The sequence below is a fragment of the Symsagittifera roscoffensis genome, chromosome 6, assembly GCF_963678635.1.
Source record: "Symsagittifera roscoffensis chromosome 6, txSymRosc1.1, whole genome shotgun sequence".
Classification (NCBI taxonomy): Eukaryota; Metazoa; Xenacoelomorpha; order Acoela; family Convolutidae; genus Symsagittifera; species Symsagittifera roscoffensis.
In genome coordinates, this window is record NC_087067.1 from 14835043 (window position 1) to 14854256 (window position 19214).

At 33.6% G+C, this 19214-nt stretch overlaps 1 protein-coding gene across 3 annotated transcripts; it reads right to left on the reverse strand.

The window, feature by feature from the left end:
• Positions 1–10631: 10631 nt before the first annotated feature.
• On the reverse strand, positions 10632–18919 carry LOC134847938 (uncharacterized). 3 transcript variants are annotated; one of them, XM_063865234.1, is made up of 4 exons: positions 18768–18919; positions 16881–17221; positions 12848–13024; positions 10632–10941 (listed from the first exon to the last, which is right to left on the reverse strand). In XM_063865234.1, exons 2-4 carry the CDS (start codon positions 16998–17000, stop codon positions 10777–10779), a joined length of 462 nt encoding a protein of 153 aa, XP_063721304.1. In that variant the 5' UTR covers positions 17001–17221; positions 18768–18919; the 3' UTR covers positions 10632–10776. The 3 variants fall into 3 exon arrangements, with proteins under 3 accessions (XP_063721304.1, XP_063721305.1, XP_063721306.1); XM_063865235.1 differs by lacking the exon at positions 18768–18919 and adding an exon at positions 18676–18744; XM_063865236.1 differs by lacking the exon at positions 18768–18919 and adding an exon at positions 18565–18651.
• Positions 18920–19214: the final 295 nt, after the last annotated feature.

A 19214-nucleotide genomic window follows, 5' to 3' on the forward strand; every position in this document is an offset into this window, starting at 1 on the left:
TCCAAATTGAGTTGAGGCAAGTCATTTGGACGCAATATTTTGACTCTAATTATTTTAACTCAGCTAGACGCTAAATGCATCCCTTTATAGTATACAATAGCGTGTGGGGGGATTGAAGAAAAAAATTGGCAAAAAAACGTTTAGTCCCCGGAAAAACGGTCTTAACGGAATAATTCAACGGCTAAGCACTCTTTGTACCCTGTAACGAATCGGCAGTGCAAAAATGGGGCGGGGTAATTAACACAATTTGCATCATGTCACTCTGTTTTTGCATGCTTGATCATACTCACTCAAGACTAGATTAGACCCATGAAGTCGTCGGAGAATGTGAACAAGTTCCATGTTGGTGACTAGTGGGAACTCTTCGCCAGTCAAGTTGATGTAGTATTTCCAAACTCCTTTTGGTCATTTTAACTTACACTAAACCTCCTCACTTTCCAACTGTTTGCATAGCGAAAAAAAGAGAGGTCGTAGGTAAGACAACTTATAAAATAGATAGTATTACATTAACCAATCAGCATTGAGATAAGCAAAACAAACGAACGTAACAAAAGTTCTTAATCATTCTTGCAAAAAATTGAGTTTCTTATAGACTGGATTATTATTGGTTAATATAGTTTTTGCCATTATTCTGACGATTATGAATGCGCGGCTGCACATACACCCAGTAGCGAATTTAGGGGGGGGGGGGTGGACGTCTTCCCCCTCAGGGATTCGACCCCCTGCGGACCCAAAGGGTCCCCCTCTGTACTATTTGAGATAACCTTTTTTAAAGCTGACTGACCTTTAAATTTTTCTAAAGGCGCCTTCGGCGCCAATCTACACTTATTTTGAGGGGGAGCGCCCTCCAAAAAATGCAATTTTTTGGTCAAAATTTTCCGAAAAGTGCTTAGAAACGCCTTTTCGGCCTGTTTTTTTTTTACAAATTTGCCTGCGGCGCAGAAAATTTTGTCAAATTGAGGGGTCTTTATAGTGGTTTGGGAGAGCTCAGAAAATCAATTTGGTCAACCTAAAAAACAAAATTTCAAAGCCGCCCCCCCCCTCGAAAAATTCCTAGATCCGCGCCTGCATACACCCGTCATCAATTAAACAATACAGCCTGCATGCATTGGTGGTATATAAACAAACCGAAGTATAAGCCAGCCGAAAATACTTAAGTGTTATATATTAGTTGTGAAACAATAATGTAACAGTTAGGGAAGTTATGCAAATTCATTCACTTGATGTAACTTTTCGGCTGGCTTTTCAACTTCGCGCATTTTCGGTTAGTATTCATTTCTGAGAAGATTTAAGTCCGATTTTTCTCATAAATCCATTTTACATGTTTCATGGTTTTCTAACGCAAAAAAAAATTACAAAAGACACAAAAGATTGTTCCACAGAATACTCGGCAGAATTTATTTGTTATACAATTTTAAGATTTAAAATTTTCTGCACTAACTTTTTTTTACTGTTTTTTCAAATCGAAGAAAAATGATAGAATAGGAAACCAGCACGTATAATTAACTCAGGTGCAAAGAAGTAATTTTTGAGTTTTTTTGAGAATTATATTTTAAATTTTTTATTCGATGTGAAAAAGTGAGTGCAGAAAAATTTCAATCCTAAAATTGCATAACAAATAATTTCTGCCGAGTATTCCTTGAAACAATTTTTGTGTCTTTAGTAACGATTTTTGCGATAGCAAACCATGAAACATGCAACATGGTTTTATGAAAAAAAAATCAACTTCAATTTTCTCAGAAAAAAATATCAGAAATTATTCCGTTCTCAGAAATAAAAGTTACATCATATTATGAATGAATTTGCATAATTTTCCTAACTGTTAGATAATTGTTTCATCACTATTATATAACACTTACATATTTTCGGCTGGTTGCTACATCGGCTGGTTTATATACCACCTGCAAATTTACAAATGCAGTATTCAATAATTTCAAATTTATTCGCATGGCAATTGAGGAGAGTTTATTATGAAAAAGACCAAAAAAACTATCCTTTCTTGATCAGATCTTCCATGCAGGCGAATTCTGCATATAATTCTGAGGCTGTCCCCCACACTACGTCTATTCGTTTAGATGCCACAAACACGCGGTCTGAGAAACAATCAGCCATCTGGCTCACCTAAAAAAGATCTTGGAATCAGAAGCGGATTCAGGGAGAGCCCTTTCAGAGAGCTCCTTTGGTACTTTTTTTCAACATCTAGCTTAGGCCGATAGATAATTTACAACATCTAACTTAGGCCGATCGGTATGAAAAGCTTTCCAAACGCGCCTTGAAACCCCAATATACTTTGGTATGAACAGACGTCTGCAAAGATCCAATACTTATTAAAAATCCACTCGAGATTTTATGACAGTTTTTTGAGGTTTTTCGAAGTTGTCCAAGTTTATAGGGTTTTTGTGGCAATATTTTAAAAGCTTACCATATAATCCCTGTTTTTACCAACTTCTCGCGGTATGTAAGCCAACTCTCTTCGTAAATTTTTAACAATTGACAAAAAAACAAGGATAGCTGGTTGCTGTGCAAGTTACAAAACGTTACGACTATAATTTTAAAAATACCTTGAATGTTTTTTTTTCATATACTGTTTGTCAAATTAGTGTAGACTTTGTGCTGCTTTTGATGTGGTGAAAGAATCTGAATTAAATCTAAATTTTGAGGTTATTTGAGAATCGCGTTGAAATAGGCGATTTGGTCGACGGTTTTTGTCAAAAACTGACTAGAAAAAAGAAAAAAGAAACAAAAATCAGAAAAAAATTTTTTTTGCAACTTCTGAAAAAATGTTTTTTTTTATAAACTTAGAAAATTTTTGATGTTTTTTATCGTAAATAAAGCATCAAAAACTTCAAAATTAATTGTCCATTCAAAATGTTCATTTTCATCTTAATTCCCTGGTGCTGCCTAAATTTTCATACAAAGTGATTTCAGTATTGAGACACTATATAAAGCAGGAAGCAGGAATTAACTTAGAATATGAGACTTCTTCAAAAAAATCGTTATAAATTATGTTGTAGAAGCAAAAGAGAGATAATGAATAGTTATGAAAAAGTTCAAGCTGAAATATAACCACTTCCTAATATGCTTTTGCTGTGTCGATCGATTAACTTAGATCATTTCAGTTCTTGCCAAGATCGGTTCAGTACTAGTACAGTTTGATAAGCAGAAATCTGTGATATTTGAGAAAAAGAGCTTACTTCTACCAAAATTGTATTTGATTTTTGAGAGTTTTGTCCAATAACAGATGTAGTTTTTGAAATTTTTCTCTGAAATAACCTTTTTTCAGAATTTGCATTGAATATTTTCAATGACAAAAAAAGGAGGAAAATTAGAATCAAGAACATATTTTTTCGTGAAACTACAAAATTCTGAAAAAATATTAATTTTTTTTTCCAACTTTTTTTCTGCAGAAATATTTTTTTTCTAATTATTTGAAATTTCTTTTGCGAATAAAATATTAGGAAAGAATTTAACTTAAATTTCATGGTTTATCCTTCTAATTCAATCCTTGTCGCTTGCTTATTTTTCTGGAAAGTTTCAAATCCAATTTCTCGACATTGATAGAAGTTTCCGAACTATTTTTGATGTTGTTTGAATTAGGATTAAAAGGTTCTCAAAGTGAAGCATTTGTGGTAAATTTTTTGGTTGAAAAACAAGAAAAAGCCTGCTCGCTCACTTTATTCGCTCAAAATTAGGTCAAAAGTCTCGAACCCAAAAATCTCAAAAATTTCAAACCCTTTTTTTCTCAACACTGGGAAATTTTTTTCAAAACGGATTAAATTTGTTCAAATCACAAATTGTTGTGGTTTATGATTTCGGAAAACAAAGAAAAAAGAATAAAAACAGAAAAAACTAAAACACACCCCGAGTATCAAGTTCCACCCCTTTTTCAATTTGTTGGAACAATAAAATCTATATGTCTACAAAACGCCAGCCATGGTAAATTATAAACAATAGGGAAAAAAGAAAACTAAGGAGCTCAGAAAAACTTTCATCATGATCATTTCATCATGAAATTGCATTTTAAGTGTGAAAACGGTCAACAAAAAAGTTAACTAATTTCTAAAATTGTTACCTCGAGCTTGCAGTTTTTCTGCAGAACAAAAAATGATCGCCACAAAGTAGCTGACTAACTAACAACAGTTTGCAGTTGAGAAAAGAACAAAAATATTCCAAAAAGTGTCGCCAGATAACAGAAGAAAAATTTGGCAGAGACTACAGAAGAACGTAGTAGCAAAGTGAAAGCAAAACAATACACTAAGAAGTAAGGTTTGCGTGTCCACATGTTATAGAACAGAAATGATTAGAGCAAAAATGCACATTCTATTTTTCTGCCCTATTTATTTTACTAAAGAGTAATCCAAAAAGTTGTTTTTTGGTTTTCTAAGCCATTTTTTTATTATCCGGTTTTGATGTCGAAAGACATTATAAGTGTGCAGTAAAATTATTAAATAGGGTATTTAGGTGCTGCGAAAACTGTACTAAAAATTTCGGAAAACAAAAATTGATTAAACAGCTTCTATCAAAAATGCAAAAAAAAATAAATACTTTTCAAAGTTTAAAAATGAAGTTGAACGAAAATTTTTTAATTTGCTGGTTGAAAGTTTCAGTCTTCAATAATCCGAGAAATGGCTGTTGAGAAGTGATAGCTTTCAACTTATTGGTTATCAACGAAGAGCGCCAGCTGATACTTCTTTAGTAAATTACATGTTTTTACTGGCCCATCGTCTGTCTGTACAGAAATTAAATTGAAATTTTTCTTAAAATTTGTTGTTCGTAGAAAATTGTTCTTTGCCTGCAATTTTTTGCAGAAATTCAATCGACCAAACACAAAAATGTAGGTTTATGTTTCTCCAAAAGCTTGGTAATTAATCAAATAGTCGGAGAATCAATGTTGTTTATCACTTAATTCTAAAATCTTTTTCTTGAAAACTTTTTTCATTTGAGCTTATACGTGGCTTAGCGTTTGAGTGTTAACTCTTCAAACGGTTTTCTAGATAAAAAATTTTATATAAAACGAGTTATATAAATACTATCTATTCCGACTATTTAATATGAACCTCCAGCTTTTTGTTTAATCTAAAACAGGATCTTAGTGTTTGTACGAAAGAAGTTCTCAAAGAAAAATTAATTCATTTTAATTTAAGCACGAATGATGGCTCAGTAAGCTCATTTAGTTTGAAGCACTCCTCAGCAGGTGATTGACAAAAAATGTAGCTTTTCGAAACTATAGCATTTAAAAACCAGACGTTAATTTGCTTTTCAAAAGCTACCTTAACATTTAAAAAATACAAAAATAAACAGAAAACACTTCAAACAGTTTCGAAAAAAAAAACACTTTGCAAAAACGACGCGAATGTTTTTTTTTCAAAAATTCGTTTTCATTTTATGTTCCGAATCTTTGTGACCGGAATAGGTTTTTTCCAGTCAAATTTCAATTTTTTTAACTACCCAATTTTGATGAAATTTTTTATATCAGCCAAAAAGTATTATTGTCCTAAGCTCAATTTGAAAAAGATTTTTTACCTGTGATCTTTTTTCGTGAGTTTACGGGAGTTCAAACATTGCCATTTTGGGATAATCAACGAGCGAAAAAACTTAGGCTACTAACGCTTACACGGAGATTTAATCTGTCTTCTAGTTTGTTCCAAATTGGACTGACGCACGCTATTTGATTTATTTGATACTTTAATTTGTGCTGAAAACATAATTTTGTACTTAACATAGCATGTAGGATGATTTCCGCAAAACAACTGAAAAAATAGAAAACTTTTTATTGAAAAGTTATCGGTTTTCATAAAAAGTCCAAAAAGTCAGCACTATTCCATAAATTTTAACAGGCAGTCGAAACGTTCAGTGGTTCACGCTGATGCGGACAGTCTTGTTATATTTTCTGGCCAAAATAGAATGGTCCCTCTTTTCAATGGAGGTTGTATCATATCAAGGTATTAAAGCAATCTGTTTTTTAATCTTTTTCAGTTTTTGAATTTGAAAAAAAAACAACACCGTTTTTAAAACTAAACTACTTAGAGTGTTCTGGGTCAATGTTTTTTTTCTTTCCTCTGTTAAATCTGAGTTTACATTTGGAACTAAATCAACCACATATTATTCTTTTTTCAAAAGCGTACTGTCCTTACTGTTTGACACATAAGCTTTAAGCTTTAAGAAAAATAACATAATATCAGAATTTTTAAATTTGTTTGCCATATCTCAAAACCATCTCCCCACAAGCTATGTTAAGTACAAATTGAAATAATTTGGAAACAAAAACTTAAGGCCAAATAGCTTGACTCATTTTAACGTGGATTAATCTCTAAAATGCTTTGTTTCTCCGCGTACGCGTTTTTAGCTCAAAAAATTTGGCGCTTTAATTGTCCCAAATTGGCCAATTTGCAATATTCAATCCCGAATACCTTAACACAAAATAACCGTGAAATATCTTTTTGAATATGCGCCCAGAGCCAAAATACCTCTTAAATGCTGTAAAAACTCTAGTTAAAATTGTTAGCTAAGCAAAAGTTGCTAGTTAAAAAGTTAAAATTTGTCTCGAGAAAACAATTTAACCGCAGCACACAATAAATCATCATTTTCTTCAAAAGCAGGGGAACAAAACTTGTAAGACTTCGACTTATTGGAGGAAAATTTTTTGGATTTTATGAAAAAACCCAAAAAATTACCAAAACAGTTTCAATTTAATAAAGCCTTGCGGAACTTTCCTTAGTCCTAACATGTCATGACTTAGCTCCAAAATGTCCTATTCACCAATTTTTTTAATGGTATCACTGATTTTTTTGGAAAATTAATCGAAATTCAGAGACAGTTAAAGCTTTGAAGAAACATACTGGAAACTTTTCAATTGTTATGTAACTTGAGCCCATGCAAATTTCACCCCTGACCTCAATTTTTCGAATATATATGGTAAGAATTCAAGAGAAAAAGTAGCGCTACAAAATATAATATGGCGTTTTTTTAGTTTCTGAGAAAAAAGGTCTTCTATTTTGATACTATTTGTGAAAATCATTCTTCCTTCAACTTTGAAGACATTTAGTTACTGAAAAACTTGAGGAAATGTTTTCTCAGACTGTAATATACTAGCATGTTGCAAGGCTTTTAAAGATTTCACGATCCTTTTTGGTAAGTTTTTTTTTGTAAATGAAGATTTATTGGCAATTAGTAGGCCAGCCTGAGCATTAAATATTCAAATAGTGTACAGCGCTTATTTAAATTAACCGGACAATCTGGGTTAAGATTAAACAACAAGTGAAAAGAATAGAAGTTGCTTAGAACTTCACCAGATTTAATATGATGCAGTTTTTTCTCCGAAATTCGCATTCAAATTTTTACTCAATAAAAGATCATTTTGACTACGTTGAAACTAATTTTTACCTGATGAGAAAATTAGAACAAAGAAGTCTTTTAAGTTTTAAGTTATACTTGTGCAAATTGTTTAAATTTTGTTTTAACTAAATATTTTGGGTTTTATATAATAACTTTCTCATTTCTTGACTATCAAGTAAACATTTCTTCTCTTACATTTCTTCTCTTTTTGGAGAATTAACACATCTAGAACTTCCATGGCTGTGTAAAAGACTGCTTTTGATGTATATTTCTCATCAATCAACAAAATAGTTTCAGCGTAATTCTTGATTAGTTACAAAAAGCCAAAACGACCGATTTTTGGGGTAAAAATGTGGTTGAGGATTTAGGAGAAAAAATTGCATCATTTTAAGCAACCTTTGAAATTCTTTTTTCCTTCAATTTTTGTCTAATCTTAACCCAATTTGACCAAAATGCGTTGGAAATTTCTATTGGTGATCGTTTTGTCCGGATAATTTTAATCAACACTGTAGAATGATAAATAATATCCAAATGAAATTCGCTTGATAATATTATCTTATCTGCTAGATGAGTAAGACTAAAATTCCTTTTGGAAACATTTTTACGGCGCGTCTGTCAAAATGACGGAATGTCGGAGTCGTGAGATGCCAGCACCAAAGGAAACCTCTTAATTTTTAGGAGCTCAAAATCCTAAGGAACCGACAAAAACCCTCGAGTCCCTCACCCCCCCCCCCGCCTCCACGCCCTTAAACAATACTAAAGAAAGACAGTTTTTGACAAAAACTTTAAAAATTGATTACAAAAACATAATACAAGAGAAATTTGAATAAAATTTGTTTTGACTGGGCTAATCACTATTCGATCTACTAATCTGTAATGAAAAGAAACCAAGAGAAACACTTGATATAAAATTATGTCTTCAATTGGAGGAAAGCGAATTCTGAAGGCCTAAAATTGAATCAACAAACTCTGACTCTTTTTTTAGAGAATGCATTAAGGTGAGAATTACCTGAGCTTTGAACTCCTTAGGCGATGAATCGTCTATATGAAAACAGTAGTAGTTTTGAGGCCTATAAATAATCCGAAACAATTGATCAACTTGTTCAAAATTGTTGTAAATCATGATTCCAAAGGCCAAAGGAAAGTCGCCGTCATTTTTCGGTTCTGTCACCAAAGGCACACTTTTCTCATTTCTCAGATAAACATCACAAAAGCTGGAATTGCTCGAAAGAGTTCTTGTATAGTTGAATGTAAATTTATGCGTTGCCTTTGATAAGTGTTTAGCTGCCGAGTCATTTATTTTCCCATCAAATATCGAAAAGCAAAGATCCGAAAAGTTTCTTTCGACATAACGTTGAAGATCTGCTGATTCAGTTTCATCAAAAAAGAAAACTTTTGAAAAAAACTTCGTGGATGAATTGGTAATTCTGAAATAACTGAAGTTGATCTGTCGCGACCAAAAAAATCCGTAAATCGCTAGAGATAACAGCACTACGCAACATAATGATTGCTGTTTGTCGGGCATGGTCAAAAGCCAAATAAATTTTGAGAAAAATGTTGAAGTCATCAATTCTAGAATTTTATTGCAGTTCATTTTTGTAGCAGATATAAACACCAGCTATATATTGCATCGAGAAATTTTGTGAGTAAATCAAGACAGGCAGTGTCGAGATTTAAACAGGTTTCGAGATGCAAAATAAGCTGTTGCTTGCCTGGTATGCAACACAAGTGAAAAACTAAAAAATAAGCACTCTCAATTGAAAAAAAATTTCCAGCGTTTTTTGTTCCGCAATATAAGCTGTTGCTCATCAATTTATGAACCACAGGTGAAAACTCAAAATACACACACTCATTTGAAAAACAAATTCATGTTAACAAGCTGTTGTTGTTCCGACTTTCGAAGCAAACTTTTGAATATTTATGCTTGGGTGGTTTTTATTCAATCAATTTTCGGCAATAGAAAATAATTATTTTTAACAATGATATTGACTCTCAAATTTGAAAAGATATCTTGCCTCCGATCAATTTTTGCAAAATTTGTGAGTTTGAAAATTGCCAGTTTGGCCATGCTCTGGACTAATTATTACGCAGTTTGATTACTTTATCCATATTACTGAAAGTATAACACCAATTTATATGCGTGGCAATTTATCTTGCACGACAAAACTGTTCAGAATTAAATTAAGGCTAGCTACTTGGTCAAACTAGATTTGTTAGAGCCAATTGTTCACACTTGAATTTTGATTCTGTCCATAAACAAATAGGGAATCCGCCACATTTTATTGTATTCAGTCAACTTTTGTAGCCTAGAACAATTTTGAACAATTACTTTAAACAAATATAGTATCTTGCTAAAACCCTGATTGTGTTGACTGCCCTTCTATGAAAAAGTCTAGGATTATAATTTTCCACTAAATGTGTAGAAAACTGAAAAAAGTTTGAGAAAACTTTTCACCACAAGCTATATTAAGTACAAATTGATTTCTCAAACGTTTTTTAACGTAATCGAAACCAGTTTGGCCTTCTCATTTTAAAGTTCGGCAGGTTACTCAGCCGCTTATAATGCGATTTATAACACCGCTAACATGCAAATTGTATATCGCTCGTTAATTGTCGCAAATTGGTCACATTGACAATTTTCAGATCCCGATACCTTTTTAACAAGGATCACAAGTAAAAAACACAAAATTAAAAAACGGCTGGTTCAAAAGTCGAAATTCATCTGAAAAAACTCAAGACAAGCACTAAAATTTTGTCTTTTTCTTCAAAAATTGGAACATTAAGCTTTAACTCAATTATGCATAAAATTTGCAGTAGAAAAGACAGAATTAGAAAAAAAATCGAAGCGTTTGTTGCATCCGAAGTTGGATTCCAATTTCTAAATGTACATATGATATGACACAAACAGTTTTTTTATAGTAGTCTTCTGGTCATTTCGAGAACTTGTGTTGAAAATTAAAGCTGAAAATGTTTTTTTTTGTGTGTTAGATAGTGTTCTACTCCGACAATCCTAAACTGAGCCGGTACGTTGTGTTGCTGCTTGAAATCAATGATATATTCGGATATATTTGGTTTTTATAAAAAAAATTTGATTTGAATATTTTTTAGATTTTGAAAAACACCTGATACAATGCACTGAAAACGATTTCAACAGATTTTTTCTGAAAATTATTTGCGATGAGAGTTTATTTGTTAGTATTTGTAGTAAATAGTACTTTCATTTATGTAATCCAAAATTTTGAAATCTAAATCTTATATGAATTGATCAGAAAACTTTAGTTTTTCTATTTCAATCATTCGCTGCAGAATTTTTAATTTCAACAAAAAGCTATATATGTGAAATTATATACCGTCATAAGCTTTGAGCTAAAATTGGTTTCGATTTTTTTTACTTCGGTAGGAAATTTTAAACAATTTAGAATTTCCGTGTTTTCTTTTTCCCTATTCTCTGGTGATTTCATCAGTTAAGGCACTTCTTTCGGTCTTTATGTCCGATTTCGTCTTGTCCAGCTCCTCTCGAGGATTGAATCCTTCGAATGCTTTTATCATCAACTCAATTGTTCTAGAACATTCGAACTCGCCTGTCACGTCCGCCTGGTAACTAGCCTAAACAGTAAGAATCAGACAAACATTAGGCTGGAAATCGGTGGTTTAGCCCAGAAATTCGAACCCATCTTAACTCAAAGAGTCACACTGAATAATACTAAATTACGGAGCCATTTGGGAATATTGAGATGAAAAAATTTCAAAACTGGTTCTAACACGTACATTTAATCTGTATTTTTTGTCAGAAAAATTCATTTGTGTTATTTTTGTCATCTGTTCTGATGCGCATAGATGGATGTTCGGATCAATTGAGCAATCTCCCACCCATTCTCGCGTGGGGGGAGATAGCTCAATAGGTACTTGAGACATGTTTATAACCACTTGAAAATAGTTTGAATGACATGAAATCATAAACCATATTTTCCAACGACTGTGGAAAGCCAAAATTTACAATATCAAAGCTCAAAAGTTTCATTCAAATAGAAAAAAGGATCAATAAATCAGGCATAAAAAGCGACTTTTTTCTTTCTTAAAATGACAAAAAGCTTTTGCGTACATTATTAAGGTGCTGCGGAGAACCGTTTTTGCTATTCAGATACAAGGCTAGAGCACCAACCCTGGTAAATCGCTTTCCTCGATGAGGCTATGGTCGCCTATACAAAACTTTGCAAAAAAAAAACTTTTTTCATAATTTTTCTGGATACTCATATAAAAAAACTTCAGTCGGTCAAATGATTGCATGCTATAAACAAAACATCCATCTACTTCCGTTTGCTGACGTCTTTCTGAAGAGTTTATTCGTTGTTGCTGGGGGGGGGGGGAGATAGCTCAATTGGTCATTACGGGGGGGAGATTGCTCAATTGATCCGAATGTTCAAATAACCAACTCGAAGAAATTGATAAGAAACTTACTAAAAAACATTTCCTCTCAAGCGAAATATCGTTGGCTTTACATCCCAACAATAACTCGTGCCCATTGTTTGAAAGAAACGCAAAATTACACAGCCCGGAAAAGTGATGGAGAAGCTCAAGAAACATGTAATAGTGGAAGCACAAAAGCATTTTTACGAAAAGAACTGAACCGCTCGTACTGTTTTAAAACATCCTTTTCCGATCCATTAAACCAAAAACTTTTTAAAGTGGTCTTCGGCGCCAATTTACAATACATTTAAAGGGTGCGAGAAAATTTCGATACAGAGTTCTACCGACAAAAAAATGACATATTTGGTTTTAATTTAACTTACCAGCCAATTTTGTCCCATTTGCCTGGCGGCTATTGGCGAGAGTATTTTCGAATAAGTCGCATGAGTCAATTATTTTTTTTGCAACAAAATCTGTCGAGGGATAAAACCTAGAGTGCACGGCAAACTTGAGGGGAAAACGCGCGCCAAAAAAAACGTGATTTGTTGGTCAAAACCTTCCAAAACTGACCAAAAACAGCATTTTTGACCTTTTGCGACAGAATTTGTCTATGGCGAAGAAATGGGCTCGGATTTCGTTGAAACTTCTGAATATTTTCTAACCCCAGAGCCTCCCCCTCCCCCGATCGCCCCGAAGATTATCCACCCATAGTATACTAACCGATTCAACGGTTAAGCACATGCGAGTTTTGCACCTTGCTACGAATTTCCAATTTTTGCCGAAAACTTGTCGACATTTTTTAAAGTGTAACTAAGATGATTTTTGGAACACTCTTTCGCTCTCTCCCACTCACTCAAAGCACATAAAAGACCCTTTGTGTCTGCCTGCAGGGGTTCGAATCCCACACCTGCAAACTTTAACCGATAATTTTTTGTTCAGATTGTTCAACTGCAACTAAAATAATTAGCATGCGGACTAATTGGGCCATGACAAACAGAGCTATTTAGTCTTCATATTTAAAACCCCTCGTTACACAATCAAATTGATTGAGAGGTGGGAGGGGAGGGGATGGGGAGGGAAAATAGCACATATTCCCTGGTATGACCTGTAGGATAGTGCAGCAGGGACAGCAGAGGGCGGCTAGGATGTCGAAGCAGAAGTTGCCATCCACCTCCGTCTTCTCCCGCACGTACTTCCTCCAGCACGGCAACATGCATACCCCCACGAAGGGGATCAGACTGATGCTCAGACACCGGTACGAGTCCCCATTCTCCGCCGCCAGCTGAAAGATAATCTTTTTTTTCTTCATATTATAACTAGCAAAATTCTTAATACTATCGCCCTTTTGAATTTTCTATAATGAAAATTAAATGACTTTTCACTTATAAACATGTGAAACATCACGTAGAAAAAAGTTTACTTTTTACTTCGGCTGATTAAAGCTACTACCATTCATAACTCAAAATCAAGTTTAAACAGTTGAATTACAAGAATTTTGAACTGCGCATTGTTTTTCAAAATATTTTTCATCATGAGTTGTTTTCAATGGAGGAGATTATTCAAGGGGAGGGGGGGTATGGGGAATTCTAATTAGATTCGAGCCTTAAGCCAATTTCAAACGAAACGCTCAACCAGTTCCAATTATCAGCCCACCTTGAAAGTTAAATTTTGTCTGCAAAAATGTAAGGATCAAACTTAGCTCAAACTAAATCGATTTTCGGTCAATTCAAATCGATTAATAGTTGCAACTTAGTAACTGAAACGACTTATAAATCGATTAAAATTAAATTACTCTGAAAATGAAAGATCGCTTTTGAGCCTAAAACATCTTTTTAAAATAGTTTGGATGGTTTATGGGAGTTACAAAAACGCATCCACCCCTGAAAATAAATTAAATCCATCCAAATATTACTGAAAATTATTAAAAACCTATTTCACAAGACAACCCAGCATATCATTTTTTGAGTCTGAAACATCTATTTTAGCGGAGATATGAAACGGGTCATTTGTCACTGGGCATTTTGTGCAGAGAAAAACTTATGTCGGAAATTTTTTCAACCCAAAGCGTCATCTTATGATTAAACTCTATAAACACGTAATTAAATACAATATCAGTAGCGAAGGAAAATAAGGCACAAAATTAACTAATTATCTCAAATTCATAAAAATGAAAACTTCTGTAAAATTATGGGCCATGAATTCAAAAGTGTGAAAATTAGGTCATATTTTTGAACCAAAATGAATTGATCAAAATATGAGTCTTCCTAAAAGCGCAAAATTTTTGGCAATAATACCGTAAATAAGTTTTTCAATAATACCGTAAAAACTAGCAAAACGACTTTTCATAACAAGCGATTACTCGCAACAGACGACGATTAGTAACAAACGACAATTCGTAACTTTTTAAAATGCGACAATTCGTAACAAGCGACGATTAGTAACACATAATTGCTGATATGCATTGTTACTGCTGTTTAATTGTCAATTGCAATTTTAGTTGGGGACTTAAATTTTGTAATCCATTCAATAATTGCATCAAAAGACAACCTGGGGTTTAAAATTTAACACTTAGTTAACTCTTGGTATCAACGTTTTGAATTGATTTAACTTTAGTTTTCAATAAAACAGTAATTCAAAATTATTAGCACTACAAGTCTAGACTTTTTACATTGAGTGTCATTTTTTTCAGTTCTTTTGAAATTCAACCGTTCATTTATCTTTTTGATCCAAATAAACTCCTCCAACAGTGCCTCTATTATAAACAACCAGCGAAGGCGGCAAGCCGAAATTTGTTCTGAATGGTGAAAAATTTTACCAAGCTCGACACAGCTAAGCCACTAGTCAAACAGCATGGCGATCTTCTAAACATCCCCACAAATCTTCCATTTCATTTTTATATGCCACAATTGTTAGTGAAAAGAACAAACATGACCACAAAAACGTTCCACATGAGCCGAAAGTCAACACATAAGCTTTTGATTTTTGCACGTGTCATGAACCGCAATGATAATGATTTAGGGTTTATGTTCAGTTTTCGTAAGTTTTTTCATTTTTTCCTAAGTGTGCCCATATCTGGGATTAGAAATTCGAAGCTTAACCCGAATGTCAAAAACCAATTGTTTTGGAGTTAAAAGTGGTAACAAAGAAAAAACCTAGTCCGTTTTAAAACCTCCGAGAACAGCTATGCAGCTTGCTGGGTACGTACCAAAAAAGACAGTTAGAAATTTGCAAAAACAACAATCAACCTCCCGAACGGATCAGCGGCAAAGATTCATCGACTCAGCGCCAGCAACTCTTAAAAACATTGCAATACCTCTACCAATTCACTCTCTCAGTCAGGAGGACAATTGTCCCACCAAAGACCCTGGGCTTGATAGCTTTGAATGTATGTTAATTTTTTCTACGGAATAAAAATTAGATGTGTTAGAGAGCAACACAACCTGGCATGAGGATGGAACTCTCAAACAAGGCCCCACGTTTTTTTTATCAGAACACGCTGTAGTAAATGAGCAGACATTTCCAGTGATAATTTTTATAACACGAAAACTGAAAACGAAAACTTGCGAGCTTTTGAAGAGCTGAAACATTTAAACCCCTGAGCGGAGCCCGCCGAAATTCCGTTCATTTTCAAAAAAGCGTCGATTACTGCCTTTCATTCAGCCTTCCCACGTGTTATTCGCAAAAACCGCTCCTCCGCTTTGCGTAAGCTAATTGGAGGAAAATTTAGGAATTCGGCATAGCTCCCCTCTATAGATCCGACGTGACTCGGCGACTTCAAACGCATTAATTCTACAGTGTGATCTGGAGCTTGGGTTCAAGTGCAAATTTGGCAGAAATTCTCCAATTGTTTGATATGTTGAAAACTTTGGAAAAACACTGATTGGTCTAATGTCTCGCACAAAACCTCAATCTGCTTCCTTACCCTAGACCCCGGAATCAGTTTGAGTACGCGCGAGATCAACAGCAAAAGAAGAATAAATCAGTTGAAGGCTTGCATCGTACTTCAAAGATGAAAATTGGCTGCGCATACCCAACAATCCACAACTTCATTGACTTTATTCGGCAAGAACGCAGCTTGGCTGAGAATAAGCTCGTGAAAATAACATCTAGAGAGAGGGCATCAAAGACAGCAAAATACGAGAAAAAGCAGTTAAGGTTGTCTGAGCGTCTGAGACACTTGAAATATTTGATTTCTGATTTCTGTATTTACTTTTCTGTGATTAAGCTTTCATTAGTTTTTTAAAATTGTTCAGTATCAAACAAAACATTGATTTGAATTGTCGCTCGATGCAAATAGTCGCTTGTTACACATTTAGTCTTTTAGAAAATCACAAACTATCGCCTGTTACGAATAGTCTCCAGTAACAAATTGTCTCTCAACCGTGAAGTTTGCGAAGTAGACCTGATTTCCTTATTTTCTAACCAATACAAGCCAGTGAAAACGCTCAAAATTAATTAATAAGAGTTTGCTTTTATTGAAAATGTTAAAATTTTATCAATATTTTTCAAGAAACGACCAAACTTAAATATGGATCCAATTCTATTGCAAAAAAGGTAAGAAATTGTACGAAAAACTCAATTATTTCGATTCTCAACATTTGACTTTAAATCAATTTTATAGAGATTTTAAACTGGATTTTAAATTTTCTTAAATCGCTTTTGTTAGTTTGAAAAATGTCGATAAAATAACAAATATGTGAATTGAACTCATAAACACGATTGGAAATTCGTTAACAAGTAGCCTACTAAAATAATCAGTTTAGCTTTGATATCAGATCAATTGTTATCATCTGTTCAACAAATTAATTCGTAATTCGTCAAGGTCATATGAATTCACTGATCAAACAATCAATCGTATCCAACAGAACCGTATAACCCCCCCCCCCCCACTTAGTGCCCACTTCAAATGCACTGCTCTAGAGAGAATTGCAGAAAGTTGGATCAGACAGAGTTGATTAAAAAGAGCAAATGACTTATTTCAGAATACATTTGCACGCTAAAGCTTATTTTACAGACAGAAGTTATGACTCAAGGTCACCTAAAAACTCAAATTTGCATGAAAAGTTGCTCAAAACGGGCAGATTGCTCGTTTTATTTATTTCGGTCGGTTCCAATTTTTGTTACTGATTATACTGTACCTTTTCTGTGGCCACCCCCCAAGCGTGGTGGGGGAGCAGGTATGCTATGAGACAGAGACGGAAGTCATCTACACACGAATGCCACGACAACAGGCCATGTTTCCACTCCGAAGCACCCATGATGAGTAATAGTAAATGACGTCACAATTTATACTGAGTTTTACTTAATTAAATTGGATATAAATCAGTTCAAGTCGAAATTCAGAAAAGTTCAACAATTTGGAACAAGATTAACACTGATGTTCGATGAGTTTAAGTTCGACTAAGAACCACAATTATCTGAAGGTATGAACAATTATTGGGTTAATTTATCGTGTGAGTATGAAGTGACGATGAGAGGTCTGAAACAAAAACACAGATTTTTTGTCTACTCTAACGAAACTAATTTTAAAAATCGAAAAAAATTGACTACAGTCATCATTGAAAAAAAAACGAAAACTTTTTTTCAGATTTTTTGCAATTTGTTGATTCTCTCTAAGAGGGAAGAATACGCAAAGCTTAGATACCTAATCAGCGACTAACTTCTATTTCAACAAAAATATGGGAACAGAGGAAAATACAATTAGGAATTTTCTTTAGCTTTTTGCTGGTTTTCGCCGTGTTAAGCGAAAAAGCAGCAGATAAAACATGGCTTTCAATAGAATAAATTTAACTAGAAAACAAGGTTTTTGCAATACAGAAACAGACAAAAATGATTAAAAAGAGCAAATGACCTTTTTCAGACATTTTTTGCATGTAAAAGCTAATTTTTCAGACAGAAAGTATAATTAGTAGCAAAAAGTTCGGACAGACAGAATTAATTAAAATGAGCAATCAGTGCTTTTTGACGTTTTTTTGCATGCAAAATCTGAAGCCGAACAACCTTGAATTTTTTGTCAGGCCAAATTTAAGATGCGAGATCTTCGGATATCCGAAGGTTATGCTGGCCTATTTTTTAAATACTGCAATGAACATCCAGATTTTACTATAAAACAGTTAGGAAAGTTAGTTAAAAAATAAAACACCGAAAAAAAAACAGATTAGGCCGCACAAAAAAAAAACAAACGGCAGTGAAGATGATCAAATCATTTAAAATTTGGAAACTAATCGCAGAAAAACGATAGCCACCCTGAGCAGTAATTTTCCTGTTTCAAGGTTTACTGTTCGACGCTTCGGATGCAATTGTCCGCCGTGGTTATAATTTTCGAGCAAAACTCTGCGTTATGAACTTTCGACGTTATGTTTATTTCAGTTTTAATTTCGGTTGATGTCTAGACAGTTGCTCTTTTTAATTAATTCTGTCTGTCCGAACTTTTTGCAACTCTCTATATGTCTCAATGTCACCTAAAAAATAAAATCTGCATGCAAAAATTGCTCCAAATTGGCAGATTGCTCTTTTTAATTATTTCTGTCTGTCCGAACTTTTTGCAACCTTCTCGTCCTGCAATGGAAAGTAATTTAATTTCATCTTTTCATTATTCAATCCGGTTGAAATCGTTCGTTAGTTTTTGAAACGTTTTTTTTTTCATGATAACTAATTTTGAATGCCGACAAAAAGGCAAACGCGAACCTTCAAAGAACTAATTCGAATAAGTTTCAGCTAGAGGGTCAGAATTATTTCAAAAATTAAGACGTTGTGCGATAAATTGGTTAAAATCTATACTTCGTAGCGAAGAGGTTGACCTTGAAAATAAAATTTACTTACGCGTTAGATGTCATTGTTGTTTATTTAGAACATTAATCTTCTGCAAAAAAATCTCAAAATCAAATCTAACCCACAAAAATTTATTCATTTATCCGTGAAAATCATACTAACCATTGATTTGATTTTGAGCAAAATGCTACATTTTTGAAGTACATTCAAATTATGAAAAGCACTATTTCAAAAACTAAACATATGTTACTTACTTGGCGCTGTTGGTACTGAAAATCAAAAAAACTATGATAAACGCCGATTACTGTTGAATTCAATTTATTGTCAGCTCTTAAAACCAAGCCGTGCAAATATGATGAAGTAGAACTTATACAATGTAGCTAAAATGAAAATATACGATTAGAAAAAGAAAATGAAAGTAATTTTTAGATCATTAAAATCAGCATATTTTTCACTGCATTTTATAATTGAGAGAAGTTTTAAGTGTAATGACCTGGTAAAAAATGAAACATGTTTTAGTTCAATAAATTAATCTCTTAAATGATTCAGTTTTGTTACATATATCATCGCTGATTAATAAATGGTCATCGATACCTAGAGAAGCTACACAATATTTTTTTGCTCAGCAATGAATCAGCGCTGGAAAGAACTATTTTTTGCTGATCAATCTCAGCGATGAATCAGCAAAAAATCAACGATGT